This window comes from Amaranthus tricolor, chromosome 1 (assembly GCF_026212465.1).
Source record: "Amaranthus tricolor cultivar Red isolate AtriRed21 chromosome 1, ASM2621246v1, whole genome shotgun sequence".
Classification (NCBI taxonomy): Eukaryota; Viridiplantae; Streptophyta; class Magnoliopsida; order Caryophyllales; family Amaranthaceae; genus Amaranthus; species Amaranthus tricolor.
In genome coordinates, this window is record NC_080047.1 from 8,336,499 (window position 1) to 8,354,379 (window position 17,881).

The 17,881-nt window shown below is 32.4% G+C and overlaps 2 protein-coding genes across 3 annotated transcripts; one reads left to right on the forward strand and one right to left on the reverse strand.

The window, feature by feature from the left end:
* Positions 1 to 1,319: 1,319 nt before the first annotated feature.
* LOC130821472 (chromatin remodeling protein EBS-like) lies at positions 1,320 to 10,337 on the forward strand. 2 transcript variants are annotated; one of them, XM_057687262.1, is made up of 5 exons: positions 1,320 to 1,516; positions 1,596 to 1,941; positions 3,967 to 4,035; positions 5,711 to 5,846; positions 5,927 to 9,826. In XM_057687262.1, exons 1-5 carry the CDS (start codon positions 1,444 to 1,446, stop codon positions 5,951 to 5,953), a joined length of 651 nt encoding a protein of 216 aa, XP_057543245.1. In that variant the 5' UTR covers positions 1,320 to 1,443; the 3' UTR covers positions 5,954 to 9,826. The 2 variants fall into 2 exon arrangements, with proteins under 2 accessions (XP_057543245.1, XP_057543243.1); XM_057687260.1 differs by lacking the exon at positions 5,927 to 9,826 and adding an exon at positions 9,833 to 10,337 and having other exon boundaries at positions 1,321 to 1,516.
* A 1,240-nt stretch (positions 10,338 to 11,577) lies between these two features.
* Positions 11,578 to 16,398, reverse strand: LOC130823757 (protein DETOXIFICATION 12-like). Its single transcript, XM_057688504.1, has 7 exons — positions 15,890 to 16,398; positions 13,511 to 14,055; positions 13,341 to 13,427; positions 13,181 to 13,237; positions 12,778 to 13,016; positions 12,476 to 12,681; positions 11,578 to 12,141 (listed from the first exon to the last, which is right to left on the reverse strand). Exons 1-7 carry the CDS (start codon positions 16,133 to 16,135, stop codon positions 12,052 to 12,054), a joined length of 1,470 nt encoding a protein of 489 aa, XP_057544487.1. The 5' UTR covers positions 16,136 to 16,398; the 3' UTR covers positions 11,578 to 12,051.
* Between the last annotated feature and the right edge of the window lie 1,483 nt (positions 16,399 to 17,881).

Here is a 17,881-nt window from a genome sequence, read left to right on the forward strand (position 1 = left end):
AGATTTGCTGTTACAACTTGGAGAATAAGGTTTTTCTTCTTTTGTAACCACAACAAAGTATTCTATTGTTATGTTTGATTATTTGTGCCAAAACCTCATTCTCACTTTAGATCATAAAGCTACATGCAGGACTAGTTAAGAGATAACCACCCATAAAATACTATGATAAAATCAAATTTAATATTTATATTTGTTTCGTTCAATTATATTTACTAGATTTGACTTTTTTTACGCAATTTAATGTGTTATTTTAATCATTTATATATGCATATTTAAAAATTACAAAAGTTAATATTACTTCTATTAAGGTCTGTCATCAGACGGTTCAAAATATATTCCACTTAAGTACATTTTTACACATTAGCTCTAATGTTTGAACGATAAATAATGTCAATAACTGTAATGTAGTAAATATTTCAACATAGAGGAAGAATATTGATGCGATATTTATACCATAAATCACATTATTCTCTAAATAGTTATTTTTGTGTATTATTATATTTATATAATTATTAAAATAACCCCATCAATATAATTATTCTCTAAATTAAAATAACCCTATCAATATAAAAATATTAATAAAATATATAATTATTTTTATGTACGATTATATTATAATAATTACATATATTTTTTTATATTAATGGAGTTATTTAATTTTTCCACATGCTTTAAAATTCAAAATTGAACTCTATAGACTCCACTCAAAAATAAGTTGAGCTCCGTAGACCAAAGTAAACATAGTGTAAATTTTCAACGGCTTACCTCAGTTACTACTCCTAACTCCCGAATCTTTAAACAGTTTAACCGTAACGTCGGTCGCTTATCTACCGGCATATATTTCGCTCTCAATCACCGCAATTTTAAAAAAAATAAATTAAATAAAATTTTAAATATAAAAATAAAAAGAGTAAATAAAAAGAAGGAAAATCCTACATGATAACATTAATGAAAATTTTCCACATGGTAGCATTTAGTTTATGTCTTATCTAATTGCCGTAGCATTTTTAGTTAAATTCTTATCAATTTTTGTTTAATTTACTATTTTGACGTTTCTATCTTTTTTAAGTGTTAATGTTGTCTTTATAATTTGTCTTAAACCATTTTTATACTCTTAAATATTTAATTCACTATTTTTGACGTTTAATTAACTATTTAATTTATCAACGCTCTCAAATATTTAGAGCAAATTATAAAAACAAAACCAACACTTAATAAGAATAAAAATGTTAAAAGGATAAATTAAACGAAAAATACTACAACAATTAGATAAGATATAAACTAAACGTGGTATTTCAATAAAAATTTGATGCTATCAAATTTCCATTCAAACAAAAATCTTCTTCCCATTTTCTCTCCTCACCTCCTTCTCTGCTCTCCATTCTGGCATTCAGCAACAAAAAACCTGACTAAGACTTTCTCTCTCTATTCTCTCTCTCCTCCATGGGAAAACCTCGAAGTGCCAAACGTGCTCTTGACTCCTACACCGTTAAACCCCTTAACAAAATCATCAAGCGTAAGTTTTTTCTCTCTCTAAATCATTTTTTCTGTTTCTCTCTCTAACAATCGCTAGTTATTTCTTTCATGGTGTGCAGCGGGAGATTGTGTGCTGATGAGGCCAGCGGAACCTTCGAATCCTTTGTACGTGGCACGTGTAGAGAAGTTAGAGTCAGACGCACGTGGTACAAATGTGAGAGTACACGTGCGGTGGTATTATCGTCCAGAAGAATCTATCGGAGGTAGAAGACAGTTTCATGGCTCAAAGGAATTGTTTTTGTCGGATCATTTTGATGTTCAAAGTGCTGATACTATTGAAGGGAAATGTACGGTTCATAGTTTCAAGAGTTATACTAAGCTTGATGCTGTTGGAAACGAAGACTTCTTCTGTCGTTTTGAGTATAACTCTGCTTCTGGTGCTTTCACTCCTGATCGTGTTGCAGTGTTAGTAATCCTACTCTTTAGTTTTGTTTTTATGAATTAGGGTTTCTAATTGGGGGTTTTATTAAGATTATGATTTTTAATTGGTTCAGTTTTGATTGAAGTGTGATTTTTTTGTTTCGTTTTGTTTTTTGTTATTCGGGATTAATATACTTTTAGCTGAGTAGTAAATAGTCAAGTAAACCATTAATTGAATTGGGTTTTTGGGTAGTTTTATTGATACTAATTTCATTGGAATGTGGATGCTTTGATTACCCCCTTCTCTTTGGAGTTACTTTATCTGCTCCCTTTGTTACAATACAAAAAAAAAATAAAAAAATCAAAGTGAGATCTTTTTGGTAGTGCTTTAGCGTATTCGGAGGGATAGAGGGTGCATATGCTATCAATTTATCCCACTCAACTACAATCTATGTATACAGTCTAAAATGACCATACCCCAAATAACGTAGGTTAGCATATAACGAAGAAAATACTGTTATCATTACTAGCTCTTACTAGGAAATTGTATAGTAGCTTCCATAATTGGGTAATTCCAAGGCCCAAGCTGATATGTGTAAGGGTATATTGAGATCAAAAAACATGTAAATTGTGTTATAGACTTATAGTTATGGGTAATATGGTAATGTGGTTTTGTTAGTGAAAGACCATTTTTCATGTGTCTTATTGACATCAATACTTGATAATGGATACCAAGTAGGAGTGCCTCCACCGCTCCACATGATCTATGATATTGTATTAGCCTTCATTCTATAATGTAAATGAGTGGATTATTAATGAATTTTTGAATTGGATGTACTGAGTAGTGAGTACAGACTACTCTTTTGCGCCTAGTTGTTAAACTAAAATTCTTACCAGAGAGGCCGTAGTTATTTTTTGTGAGTTTATTGAGGTAAGATGTGAATATCAATTGTTAAAGCATTGGTATAGAGGAATCAGACTAGGTCTTTGATAAGGATGTTATCTTGATAAGATAAGATGAACTAGTTTCATGCTAAAATCTAATACATTTCCTTCCAATTTCATTGTTTATAAACACCCACCGGTAACCAATTCGGGCTATGGACATCATTTGCTAGTTCCATTCACCATATTATGTTTCAATACCAAGAAAATAGTGTATATCAAAAGTTCTTTTCTGAACTTTTGTTGGGTGATATGACTATGGTAGGAAGATAGCAACTTCTATACCAAGAAAATAGTGTAGATGTCCTAAATCCTTGATCCTAAACACATTATCTATTCTAGATTCTGTTGAGTTTTAGACTCTAACTTGCTCTAGACAGATCTAGAGGGTGATGATAAAAGACCCTTCCACGATTGAGTATCTTGATTCTGATCCTGTTAAGTATCAAGCATTTTTATGCCTTTCTGAATGAGAAAATAGAATGTTTTGTGAAATTAAGAGATAAAATGAGCCCCAACTTCAAAATTAGTAGTTTCTACTGAGAATTGATAACAGAAATGAATTTGATCAGAAGAAAGAAAATTCAATTTTTTTTGATAAATAAGCTAGAAAACTGAAGAAACTAAAATTTGCAGAAAAAACTTAATAACGTGAATGAGTTTTAGAGTTAGCTCTGCCGTAATACCAATGTTAGAAATTGGTAAACTAGGTGAAATTATTAGACAGGACTTTCTGGAGAGAGTAAAGACAAACAAAAAGTGTGGTTATTGAACTTTTCTGAATGAATTTTATAAAGCTACACAAGGATACTTGTGCACAATTTTCGCTGGATTTTCTGTGACTTTACTTCATGATTCACATTGAGGAATTGTTGCAACGGAATCTCTACTGTAACAGAATCTATGTAATAACTGAATTCTATTTATGAGCTTAGTTAGCGACTACTTGAGATTCGATCATGCCAGTATTTTTTTGACTTCGTTTCTTTTGCTCAGAGTTATGTACTCTATTAGTTAAAGATGACATATTTGGATTGAGATCTTTGTGATTTTTTTTATGGTCCTGTCTATTAAATTTTGTTGTTAGAAACTGAAGATTATTGGTGGTTATGGACTGTTTTGCAGGTACTGCAAGTGTGAAATGCCTTATAATCCTGATGATTTGATGGTTCAGTGTGAGGGATGCAGTGATTGGTTAGTGCCAATTTTAGATATTTTCACTCTCGTATTCTAGTTTCGATTGTGGGTCTAAGTTTTGATTGATTCAAACTGGACGAGCTGCATCTTTTGTGTTCAAGAATATTAAGTTCATGTTTTAGTTCTCCAGGGCATTATATACACTTTAGAAATAACGAATTGCTTTTTGAAGTAGTCATCATCATCATCATACTCGGTATATCTCGCTTATAAAACCTATGATCAGGATAAGCATAGCCAAGACAAATATAAAGACTAAAACACAAAACAAGAGAAGAAAGAAAAAATAACCATTAGGACGACACAAACAAAAAACATGGAAAAGATAACCATGGATGGTCTAGGGCATGAATTCGGCATCTTCAATTAGTTTTATCCCTAATCAATTCGTTAGAGAGGTGTTGCTTGCTCATTTTATTCCTAATTTGCTCCTCACGTTTTTTGGGCCTACCACGACTTCTCTTTCCATCAACTGTAATATTTTTTTTAAAAGTGTTCATGTTGATGTATTGGTTTGTGGATAATGCTGTTGGCTTCCCAAGTTGAGGTGGAGGTGATTAGTAAGTGAGTTTCTTCATGCAATTATTTTGAAAATGCTGATTTATGTTGGGTTTGCGTAGACCTAGAGAGTGAAGGCTGCATTTTAGAATGTAGGATCACCTCTGAGTTTTGTGTTAATTACTTGATAAGTTCTGATACTCACTTTTGGGTGTAAAGCTATTTGGATACATGTATATATATACGCACATAGCAAATTTTTTCATGATATCTAACTTTGGTGATCAGTAATTCTTCTTGGTGCACATGATTTATGGCATTTATAATAATGACTTGAATCTCTATGCAGGTTCTCTAAGAATGAGTGTTTTTAGCTTTTGTTCTAATACCAATCACCCTCTCATAATCCTGTAGTCCTGATAGGCTTTGATTTATGTGGCATTGCGGCTGTTAATAGTACCTGTTTATGCATAGACCTATACCTGAGTGGGCTTTTTTTTTTTTAGCAAATGTTACTGATGAAATGCAATGCCTTTCTCATGGTGGCCATATATAAAATGAACTAAGGGAGTTAAGGTGATTGGGTGCATAGAACCTAGTCATGAAGGACAGAGCATAAGGTGTGCGTCTCATTGAAGTGAGGTGCCTAATTTTAAAATAAATATTTGAAAGAAGACCAGACTGAATGTGAAAACAAGCTGTACCTTAGTTGTGCCTAATTGGAACTACGCGCTCAGGTGTATAAAACTGCTGTTGTGCTTTTAGCCTTAGCGTGAAGTGTGCGTTTTTCTATACTACAATGATGTTAAATATTGAAGTTCCTGCCTATATTGGAAGTCTTGTTTGTGTAAATGGATCTTCAATTCTTTTGGTGTTTTGAAGTCTTGTGTCTAGTTGCCGGCCCTAACCTCTTTATGATTTCATCTGCTTTTATGTTGTTGTCTTTCCGTTTGGAAATAAGTCGTTTTACGATGGGTTTCTTTAAGTTTATGTAGTAATGATATTTGAGTCATTTCCATATCGTAAAGTGGATTTGAATTTATATGTTGTGGTTAACCATGAACTGGCAAAAATGTAATGCTTGTTATTTATAGTGTTAGTATTAACAAAGAATGTTCTCGTCCTTATAGCTTCTTTACTAATTCTTCCTCGGCAAATTTATGCTGTTATTCAGGTTTCACCCCGGTTGTATAGAGATGACAGCAGAAGAGGCTAAAAGACTTGACCACTTCTTCTGCCAAAATTGTTCCTTAGATGATCCAAAGAAGTTGGAGAGCTCACATGCTGCATCTAGACATTCTGATACAAAGGTATATGGCTTTCTTGGTTGATGACATTTTTTTAATTCACCGAAGATACAGGCATTGCTATCAAGTTTTGCTTTTTACAGATAGAGAACAATGGCCACATAGGATAAGTTTTTCTGGACCAAAGGTAGAATTTGTAGTTGGAAATAGGGAACTGGCATGATGTGCAATTGAGATATCTGTGTGAGCATCCGGGTGCATCTGGAATTGACATACTAGTGGCCCTAAGCTTTAATCGAGTAAGATTTTGGTCTATTGGGACTTAGGAAAGCTAGAGCTTGTTGCTTTAATTTATTGCTTAGCTTTTTACTTATTCTTATTGGAATCATATTTGACAAGAAACATGGGACCGAACCACACTAGACCATATCAACCTCATCAAATCAAATCGAATTAGACCAGATCTTACGTTCTTACTACTTATTATCAATTTATTTATTCTTATTATTTTGGTGTTATAATATAATATTACTATTTAACCATTATTATTTATATATGTTTGGCTATCATAATATTATTTATATTTGTCGAGTCGGTTAATAATTTTATGTTTAGTTTATTTTTGAGTCATACCAGTTTTGAATTAGATAGAAAGATGTATATGTTATAAAACTTATATTTTCAAAATCAGGTTGACGTAACGTATAGCTTGTATCTATCAAAAAAAATTTAAGTGAAAAATCTAATTACATTTCTTATTTATTATGGCTTTCCTCAAATTCATAATAAACACTATTAGAAATTTGGTGTTATATGATGATTTCAATGCACTATCTATGTAAAGTTCTATAAAATACCATCAAATTCGGTTACTCTTTTAAAATAGAGAAAATTACCCAGAATAATCCAATCTTGTCGTGATTTTCTTACAATAATCTCATCTATTGATTAACCACGAATAATCCAAATTTTGAGTGGTGTTTGTCTTGAATAAATTAAAGTAACCTACCACCTATATTATAGGTAATTTGTTGTGAAAAAATAAAAAAAAATTGAAAAAGATAAAATATATTAATGAATTTCAAATATATTGAACTGCAAATAATTAATCATGATTCATAGGAGGATTGATTCTTCATGCCACCAAAGTGCAAATGATTATTCATGGAGCTAATCTTGCTAAGAGAAGAGTGGAGTGGTTTTGTGTGCTTGTTAATGGCGATGCGGGGGTTGGGTGGGCTGAGAGGATTTATGGTGTTTGGGATGGGTGGTCCTGGCGGCAGGGGTGGTAATCTGGGCATGTTGCAAAGATTAGATGTTGTGAGTGACCGGTGAATTGAGAGGGAAAAGGCAGCTTTTTGCTCATAGATTTTGGTGGCTGTCTATAAGGGGAAGGGTTAGAAGTTATCAAAGATGCAATGGGATACCTTGCTCTTTGGTTGCTGGAAATGTTGGATAAAATAATTCTTTTTGTAATAAAGGTAAAGTTTTTGGTGACTAATAGAATATCATATATCAAAAAAGACAGTTAACGTGAAATTTGAATGACCAAGCATGTATTGTGCACTTGTCCCATCCAAAAAAAGCATATTCCTTCCTCGGATTTGTTTGAGATAGAAATAGTTTTATGAGTGTAGACATTAAGCTAAAATATAATATACATCTATTATCCATTTATACACCAAAAAAGCTTTTATATCAAAGACATACATAAACTTTATTGAATTTGCTTTATTAATATCAAATATGTAAGAGTAGTCGACATTGATAATATTTTATAGGACTTTTACATAGCTAATCCATTGAAGTCATCATTTAACACCCATTTTCTGCTAACATTTATTATGAATTCGAGGGAAGCCATAATAAATTGGGAAAATTGATTGTTAAAGAACAAACTTTGGATCATTTGCCAATAGAAGTCCCAAATTTGGATTAATATCTTAAGTCCCAATTTAGAACCCTATTTGCTTTTAAAAGACTAAAAAGTCTATTGGTTAACTATCTAATTTTGATGACCCCTCATTCCAGCTTCGACTACCTTCCCCTCCCTTCCCATGGCTCCGGCATCTCCCTCACCCTTCCCTGAGTCCGATAACTCCACCCACCCCTAACCAATCTATGACGATTTTTGTTGTTTCCACCCGAAGTGCTTGGAACCCTTCCACGCCAATTACCAACCCCTACACCTGTCCCTCACCACTTTTGCCGACAGTGTCCCCCACCCATACCCAACCTTCTCGCTTCCCGATAATTCCTTAAAAACCCTAGTTTAACCCAGAAAACTCTTTCGTCCACCGAGTTTCCCACCCCTTGAAACCCATTTCCCAACAGCAATTTCACCAATGATGGTGGTTGCGTGGGTTAGTGACGCTGGTGGTGGTAGTTGTGTTGGTTTTTGGTGGTCGCATGGGTGGCTGCACGAGTGTTAGTTTTCACATGGGAGCGGGCGAAGAAAGGTAGTGGGTCGTGAAGGTGAGCTTGTATTTCCCCCTTTTTCGGTATTTTTAATTTTTTTTAGATTTTAAGTTATGTGGACCGACATAATAGCAACACATGGCATTTGTAATCTATTATGCCTGTCATAATATTGGTGAATCTTTTATTGACAATGACACTCAGAGTTGGGACTTTTAGATAATAATCCAAAGTTGGGACTTTTATTGGTAAATCGCCCAAAGTTGGGCATTTTAAAATCAATTCTTCCTAATAAATAAGAAATGTAATTAGAATTTTTCCATAAATTTTTTAGTGATAGATAGATATATACAAGCTATAAGTCAGTCAACTGGATTTCAAAAATATTAATTGTATGACATGTACGTCTTTTTATCGAACTCAAAGGTGATATGATTGAAAAATAAACTGAACATTAAAATAATAGTTAAATAGTAATAGTAATTGATAATTCTTATAATAATAATAAGAGTAATTAATAAAATTAAGTAATAAGAATTAGTAAGATCTAATATGTTTTGATCCTGATCAGGCCTGGTTTGGTTTGAACTGAATAAGTGATAAGCAAAAATATTAAGTTGAAAAAAAATTCAAGTCAACTATTATTTTTTGATTTTTGAAGGTATCATCAAATTATCTTGCATATATTTAAAAAATTTTGGAGGGGTGATTCCCCTTGCCATCTCAATGATGTTTCGCCACTGTGTGGAAATGTATCATGACATTACATCTCCATTTTCTCTGGTTAATATTCTCCAACTTCTGGCCTGATCCTACAGTTTTTGTCTTCCCAATTTCTAATACATGTATTTATTCATAAATTCTTTTTGGGTGGATGGATCTCATATGGTCATATTCTTGTGATTAAGGCTTTTTGATTTTTGTTTGGGTGGATGAAAAGGGGGGAAGGGTGCATAGTGTAAAATATCGCCAACTGTATTGTAAACGTTTTTGAGTATGCGAAACAAAATGAAATATAGGACGAAACAACCACAAAACCATACTCATTGACCTTGAAACTCATTTTAAATATGGGGGTTTGGAACTGAGTTATGACTTACATTTGATATTTGATTTATTTGGACTTTGTAATAGATTTGGTTATGCTATAACTTGAGAAATGTGCTGGTCTTTCACGATCTATTACTTGTGATGAAACAAGCATTCTTACTTATTTATTGGCTATTGCTGTTGTACCTGATTGTTGAGTACTAAGCTGAATCAGGAATTAGTCATTTGTGGAGATTGGCAATGCATCTGTTTCTGCAATGACGGGTTACTTTCTGTTCTGTGCATATGTACCCTTCTGTTCATCTTTAATGGGGAACGGGATAATGGATGTAGGCATGTAGCCAATCAGCAATGTTTACTAGCTTCATGAGATCAAATATAAAGAAATATCAATCCTTTGTTAAATCTATTCAGTAGGTACTCTTTGTAGATCATGACTCTTGAGTGTTTCAAACTTCTCATACTAGTATGATAATTTTGGGGCTCTGTGCGATCGGACACTCTGCACACCCCCTAAACCGCCCTATCTATGCCTGTGTTCCATTTATCCATGGTCTCACGTTCTTCTGTCGACGTTACAGGTGGACACAAAACGCCGTAGAAGGTGATGTATAGCAGACAGGAGTAATATCACGAGTTAGGGTGTATATTGAGAGTTGAAACTTGTTTTCTTTCTGGACTTTCCGCATCCTTCAAGCAAACCGAGATTAGGTTGCCAATCTTTTATAGGTGATTGCACCTTTGGTGAACAGTTAGTTTTCTTCGTTTTCCTTGAAGGTGGAGAATGTCTTCTCTGTAACATCATAGATAATTCGGAGTGGTTGTTAGTCTTTTCATCATGTTTTAGGTTGGTGATGTTATATATGAAGAGCAATGACGTACGACCGTAGGCGGGTATTTATAGTATGTAGATTTGTTATATGCATATATTTGTATGTTGGTTTAGTGATGCTACTTTTCGTACAACATTACACGCTTGTGATCCACCATTCATGAATGGGGTGACATAATGACCATATGCTTGTAGGTAGTTGAGATATATTATGAAGCAAAGGGAAATGTTTCTACTTCCTATCATGGAAGCAATAAGTGGTTAAATTTCAGGCATTATGTTATATATATATATATATATATATATATGTATGGTCAAGTTCTAGTGAAAACCAACCTTATATGAAAACCGCGAAAACCAATCTCTTCAATAAAAAATGTGTTACTTTTTTACATAAAATGTGTTACTTTTGGACAAGAAAATGCTATTTTTGTTTTTAAAAAGATTTGGTACTTTTTAGCAAAAAAGTGTTACTTTCAGAAAAAAAAATATAAATACAAAATAATATGTTTTTTTAAAAAAGAAACATCTTTTTATGCAAAAAGTAATATCATTTTGTGAGTTTTTTTTTAGAATTTTTTTCTAAAAGTAATACCTTTTTAGTAAAAAAGTAAATCTTTTTTATCAGACAAATTAATTCTCACGATTGTCATATAAAGATGGTTTTCATTTGAACTTCTTCATATATATATATATATATGATGAAGAAATAATTAGCATTGCTAAACACTTGTACTTTCTACTATATAAGGGTTTTATAATTTGTCATTTTCCTATCAATTTGCTACATGTTTTGTAGGACGTTAGAAAAGAAATTTCTGGATGATATAAAGAAAGAGATGGAATTTGTTGATAAGCTTAAAAAATAGAGATTTAGGGTTTATGCTTTTTTTTGGATCATATGGAAGAACCCATAATAGAATTAATTTGTTTAATTTATTGTAAAGGTTTGGCTTCTCTTCTAGTCTTCTTAATGGCTTAATTAAATCCAAATTTAGGTTACAATAGTATCTTTTATATCTTTGTTAGAGTATAAAATACACATCACATGAGTATTGAACTCTCAAGTAGATAAACACAAGATATATTCATCTTGTCAATTCATTCAATCAGATTTTTCTTCTAAAAACTAACACATGAAAGTCATAAGGCTATGATTAGATTGGGGGTAAAATAAGTCCAAATGTTTTAATTATCTTCACCACATTGTATTACATGTGTATATCATAGCCAGCTTTCTTGAAAGACCACACCGTAAACATAACTTTTAAGCATCACAAATCATACTATTAATTTAAAAACCCATTAATTATTTTTTTTTAAAAATATCAACAACACTGAATAAGTATCTTAAGTAATAATATCAAGATTCAGTTGTAGTATAGGGGTATTTTAGTCTTTATGATGTTTTAAAAAGGTTGTTAAGTTGGTTAATTTGCTGATAAATTTCTGTTATGTTTAGCTTATATATAGCTGTGTACATGCATTGTGTAATTCAATAAAGAAATTAATAATCTTCTCCTATTCTTTTCCTATTCTGTGCTACACCATATCAAGACTTCCATAACCATTGAAAATACATCAGATTCCCTCAAAAGAAATACTAGGAGACCGCATTACACCCAACTCGAAATTGATCTGGTAGACGAATAATAATAGACAAGACTTGAAAAAGTTCACCATTAAGGAATGATGGGTTATCACTAAAACTTTAAACAGATAAGTGATAAATAAAATGTCCCAAGTATAAAATCAAGGATGGCATCATGTATAGAATAAAAGATGACAATGTTTCTATAAATGGAAACTATGCCAATACTTCAAGAATGGTTGTAGAAAAAACTTTCATTATTGCCAAACGCAGTTGTACCAACAAAACCACTCACTTAACACCAGCAGCATAACTTTCCTTGGCCGAGTATGCTTGGTGTCCGATATTATATTCTTCCGTTTATCCTTGATCTCTGACTAGTTTATCAACGGTCTGTGCTCATCAAGATATTGTCCATTGTTAACTCTCAAGCTTTCTTGCTCTAATCCTTTTCTAGCTTTCCTTGACTGCAAAAATACTCACCAAATTAATTACTTGCACCATAAACTTAAAAATATCCATTTGAAAAATCAAATCAAATATTTTGGCAAACTAGTAATAGGTGAGAGCTAATAGTGACTTATTCAAAATCAACTAATTCGACAGCTTATTTTGAAACACATTGATGGGAGTAGCCGAGTAGCTAGCTTGTTCTAAATCAGCCGATTCATACTGGAGAATTTACCAAATACTAGCATTCGATGGTTTAGTAGCTAACCAATCTATTTGAACCCCAAATAAGATAAAATTTTCAACATATCAACACGCTATTTTGCCAAACACCCGATAAGCAAAACTAACCTCATCTTCCCAGTTCGTACGACTAGTTATAATAGCCAAAAGGATTGTCTGAGTTATAGCACCACATAGTACTCCCAACCAAAGCCCTCTTCCTCTGAGGTGCATCCAAAAACCTAATGCAGCAGCAACTGGAATTCCCACAATATAGTACGCAACAAGATTCACGAATGAGGCTATATGCTGCCATCCACACCCTCGCGCAACCCCTGAATGTTGCAATCACATCCAGCTTTAGTTTTAGTCTGCATTCTTCAAAGCTGTCAATGTAAGCTTTGTGTATGTTGGGAGTATAGAATATGTACCTGAAATAACTGCTTGTGTGCTATCGAATATAACGTTACCACTAACAATAATTGCCATATTTCCGACATATTCTATAACTTCTTTCTCGCTGCTGAAACAATACCCGAAAACTTTTCGAGTTGCAAACAGGATCGAGCTCACAACTAACCCGTTTGCAACACCCATTAGGATAACTGCACGGGATGCTTTACGAGCTGCCTGTGGATTTCCCGCCCCAAGTTCATTGGCAACTCTTGTGCTGTATTAGACCCAGAAAAGGAAAATCGTTAAGTTGAGCTGGACCTGGACTTATTGTGAATGCTAGAAAATAATCGGGACAAACCATCCCAACAAAAACACATTGCTTGAAGTTGAACTCGCGGATAATTATATGAGAAAAATTGGGTATGGAGAATAGTATACCTTGCTGCAGCAGAGATTCCATAAGGTATAGCAAATAGTGTTGATGTAGTAGTCAAGCTAGCAATGAGAACAAGTATATATAGTGTATTAGATCGAAAACCAAAATTTCAATCTGCAAGGTTTTTTTTGTAATAAATGGTTGGTAGAAGTAGAACAATACCACACAGAAAGAACAGAAGTCTCAAGTTCTGGATTTGGTAAAAAACCTGACAGTAAAACCAGCAGCTCAAACGACCACCACTCGAAACTACAAGCATAGAGTTAAAATCGACAAATCGTCAACTTAGTTAGCTAATCAAATTGGGATGTAAAGATTAAATCAAAACCCACCAAATCATTGCAGCAGATGGGATAGCAAAACGGAAAAACTGGCCTATTCCATCGAAGATCTCGATGGAAAGTGGAGAACGAGTCGGTGCACACGACGAAGAGAATTTCATGTACAATGCAAGAAAAATGGCATTGAGCCAGTTTGATATTCCCATTGCAATAGCACCTCCAAGGTTTTGTAAGCCAGATTTGTAAACCAAAGCCCAGCAAAGGGGTATATGTAGGCAAAGCGTAGCACAGGAGCTTATGAACATCGGTATGACCAAGCTTTGGGATTGAAAGTATCGAACGAGGGGTTGAAAGACGGCATAAGAGAAGAGTGTTGGGACAAGATAGGTCATGAATTTGCCTGCTTCATGTGAAATGGAAGGATCTTGGCCTATGAACACAAGGATTTTACCCATGTTTATCCATATGAAGCTAAGTGGGATGCTAATTAAGGCTAGGGAGAAAATGGCTGTGTATGTTTGTGTTCCGACTTTGTTGTACTGTCTTGCTCCATAGGCTTGTCCGCTTAATGTCTCCAATGCTCCTGCCATCCCGAGCTATGAACAAGGAACAAGTGCAAACATATTAGGGATTAGACAGATGTATTAGGCCGTGACAGTTCGTCACATAATCAGCATGATGTGGACGCACACAGGGCACACATGGGTTCAAGCCTACACCCACGGGTAATGAGCGTTAGACTTGCATACACACTTGATGAGGTTCATTCTTTTTCCGAAACCATATGGTATTAGGAGAATTACCCACTAAGCATTATATGTAAGTCCACAACCCGCTATTTAAGTGATGTGTGATCTTCCTCACATGTGAGGTATTTCCAACACTCCCTGTCACATGTAAGGCACATTATATCCAAGAACCATCTTCGGCTCGGATACCACCATATTTATTGCACTCCTTATCCCTAAAATGTTGCCTCATTTGATTTTTTCGTCATCGAGTTTTTGAACGTAAATTGAGCAATCGTTTATGAATGGAGAGAATACAATATGTGATGGTTACATTCACTACAAAGTTCATCCTTGTGCAATCAATGTAATATGAATATTTCAACATTGAAAAAGTAAGAGGATATACCAAGCATGATTTCAAAAGACTTAATCTATGATTTCCAAATAAGGCAATGAAAATCTTTACAATTTATTTAGTAATCGGTATTAAACAATAGGAATAGTAATGAAAAGTTTGTGTAATTTTGTTGGTAAATTATCTCTTGACAAGTTTAATGACCATCTCATTTGTCTTCACAAAATTCATTCCAAAACATAACTATTTATAAATGTGGTATTAGGTGAGTTGGTAATGAAAAATTGTGAATAATTTTTTTATGATAAACTTTTCATTACCATGAAAATGACATATACATTTCAAAAAATTACACTACAAATTAATTCTATTAATACCATTTAATACCAATAATCAAACAAGCCGTTAATGTCAAACAGGAGTAGAATTGCCTATGAAGAAAGAGATAGGGGAATATTTGTTTAGTTAGTAGTATCCAAAATAACACCTCCTTTACCCATTCTAAAACAAGAAAAGTGAACTTTTTTATTGGACATTCACAAGTCACATCCCAAATTCATCATTCCCCCACCCACCCACAAGCCGATAAAATGATAGTATAAGATGAACCGAACATCCTCTATATAAGTATATAAGTGCTAAACCAATTCAATTACTACTTTTTTATATTATATCATTATATGTTATAAAATTTAATATTAACCTGATTTAAATCAACTGACCCCGGCTATGGTCTAGGCACCCGAGATTAAATTTCCTTCTCTCAACAGTAGCTAATGTTGAATAATTTCACTTTTAGTCCTATATACAGTCATAGCAAAAAGGACTAAGAAATGATTTTCCATGAAGTATATTATTCCACCACATATTGTCCATTGTCAAAAACTTTAGAAATTAGCTCAAAATCAAGTTCACTTTTTCAATTTTGATTTTTAATTGAATTTTTTATTTTTGGTGATTAATTTTATCTCCTAAATAAATTATTTATGAAAACGCATAAAAAATTTATTCTATCTCAAATAAAGTACTTTATAAATTTTTAGTAAAACAGTTGCAAATTAATTATGACTTTTATTTTTCGCTGATGACCTCTAAAACGTCCGATATGGCCTTGGCCATACTTCTCGAACCTAAGAGATAAAAGATTTTCAAACCTAATATTTTGTAATATTTCAAATATTACGTCAACAAATCAATTCAACTAAAAACTCAAAAGCTTAATATTCACTAAAAAATTGATCTAAAACAACTAATCTGAAGCCCGAGTAATATCCCGAACGGAAAAAAAAAAAAAAAAAAAAAAAAGAGAGGATAATGGAAAAATTAAGAAAGAAAAAAGCATACCAAGAGGCTGAAACCAGTGACAGCAGCAATGGAAACAGCAAGAGCAGTACTCGCAAGGTATAATTTACCAAGATGACCAACCATCATTAAAGTCACTACCTGTAACATATATTGTGCCATCATTACAGCCACCATTGGCCCTGCTATTTTACTCACTCTTTTTATTTCTTCTCCTATTTCTCCCCATTTCATTTTTCTATTTTCTTCATTCTCCTGCTGCTGCTTTATTAACAATCCTTCTTCCATGATATATCGATTATCACGTTCCCTTTTCCTTTAATTAATTAATTTTTCTAGCTTGTTAATTTGATCTTTAAAATTAAATACAGAAAATTAGAGGCAGATTTTGTTTGATTTTTTTGTTTGATTTTTTTGTTTGATTTTTTTTATGTATTCAGATTATACAGATACTTATGAAATGATCTTTAAAACGGGGATGACAGGATCCTGACAAAAGAATTTGGAAGTAAGCAATTCCACCGTTTAATAGTCTAGGCTTGACCAATAACAAGGGCTAAGTCATTACTCTCTCCCTCTAATACACCTATTTTATTTTGAAAATTGAAATTTTTAAGTGGATGATAAAGACAAGGGGTTAAAATTGAGATAGAAAATAAGTTTGTGGATAAAATATAAAAAAAAGAAAGTAAGGTTATTGCCAAAAAAGAAAATGACCTAAAATAAATGGAACAAACTTAATTGAAAAGAAGTGCAAATTAAAAGGGGCAGAGAGAGTTCAATTATCCTTTTATCTCACCAAATTTAGTCTATATGTATTTGACTATTTGGCATGAAATAAAAAGATTTTGTGGGAAAACTTTTTAAGAGGTCGCTCATTTTAGATTGTTTCCTTTAATGCACGCTTAACTAAGAGTGCAAAGGAATTCTTTTGAAATAAAATCCACTTTGTTGATATGGATAGCTTGTTAATCCTTTTTTGAAGCTTAACTCAAATACCTGTCAGTGTAAATAAGACGAAAAGTTTAATTTAATGTATGAATAAGTATTAGAAAGTCTATGAGTATAGAAAAAAAATTAGGCAAATTTTATTTGAAGAATTAAAAATAACAAATTTAGGATATAGTAATACTAGTGGATAAATAAAATAATAAGATCGGTGTAACATGTGATATTGTGATGTGATAACTTGTGGAGTTGTTGTGGACTAATACTCCGTGTAATAAGTATCCTTTTCTTGATACTACAAGGACCACTTTTTATTTTATTTTATTTATTTTAGTTGGTTGTAATTAATTTGATTTATTTTTATTTTTTATATGTCCTTAGTCCTTACTATTTTTACATTACATTTTCTTTTTTATTTTTGAATATTTAATTGTTTTAATTTAGTATATGATATATCTAATTTTTTAGTTTTGTGTCAAATAATAATAATAAAAAAATATTGAAATGTGAGAAAAAATTATACAAATAATAATTAAATAAAATATTAAAATTATTATCAAAATAAAAGGAGTAATGTACTTCTAACTAATAAGTGACGTGGTCACTTGCACTTCTAACCATTGGCAGATATTAATTGTACAAATACTAATTACAATCAACTTGTCTTGCCTGCTTTACCTTGTCTAATAAAAGGAGCCATTTTCATCTAGAATTATTATTGGTACTAATATATTTCATTCTTATATTTTTCTTTTGGGAAAATTACTTTTACAAATTCCACTTTAAACTAAAAATCCATGCTTTGAATTAATATTTAAAAATCTAAATTTTGTAGGAAATCTAATTTCATAGTACTCATGTTATACTTACTCTGGGTTTTAATAGTTACTAGTTGGTTAGTTGCTCAGTTCTTGTATTGTTTATTAACTGATCTTATTTGGCATATACTTTTTTTATATATAATGTAAGTAATAGTCAAGTGAAATCTCATTTTATTCGTTTTAATATATATATTTTAATATTAACTTTTTAGATTTTTTTTATAATATAAAATTAAACATAATAAAAATCAAAACAACTGGTCTC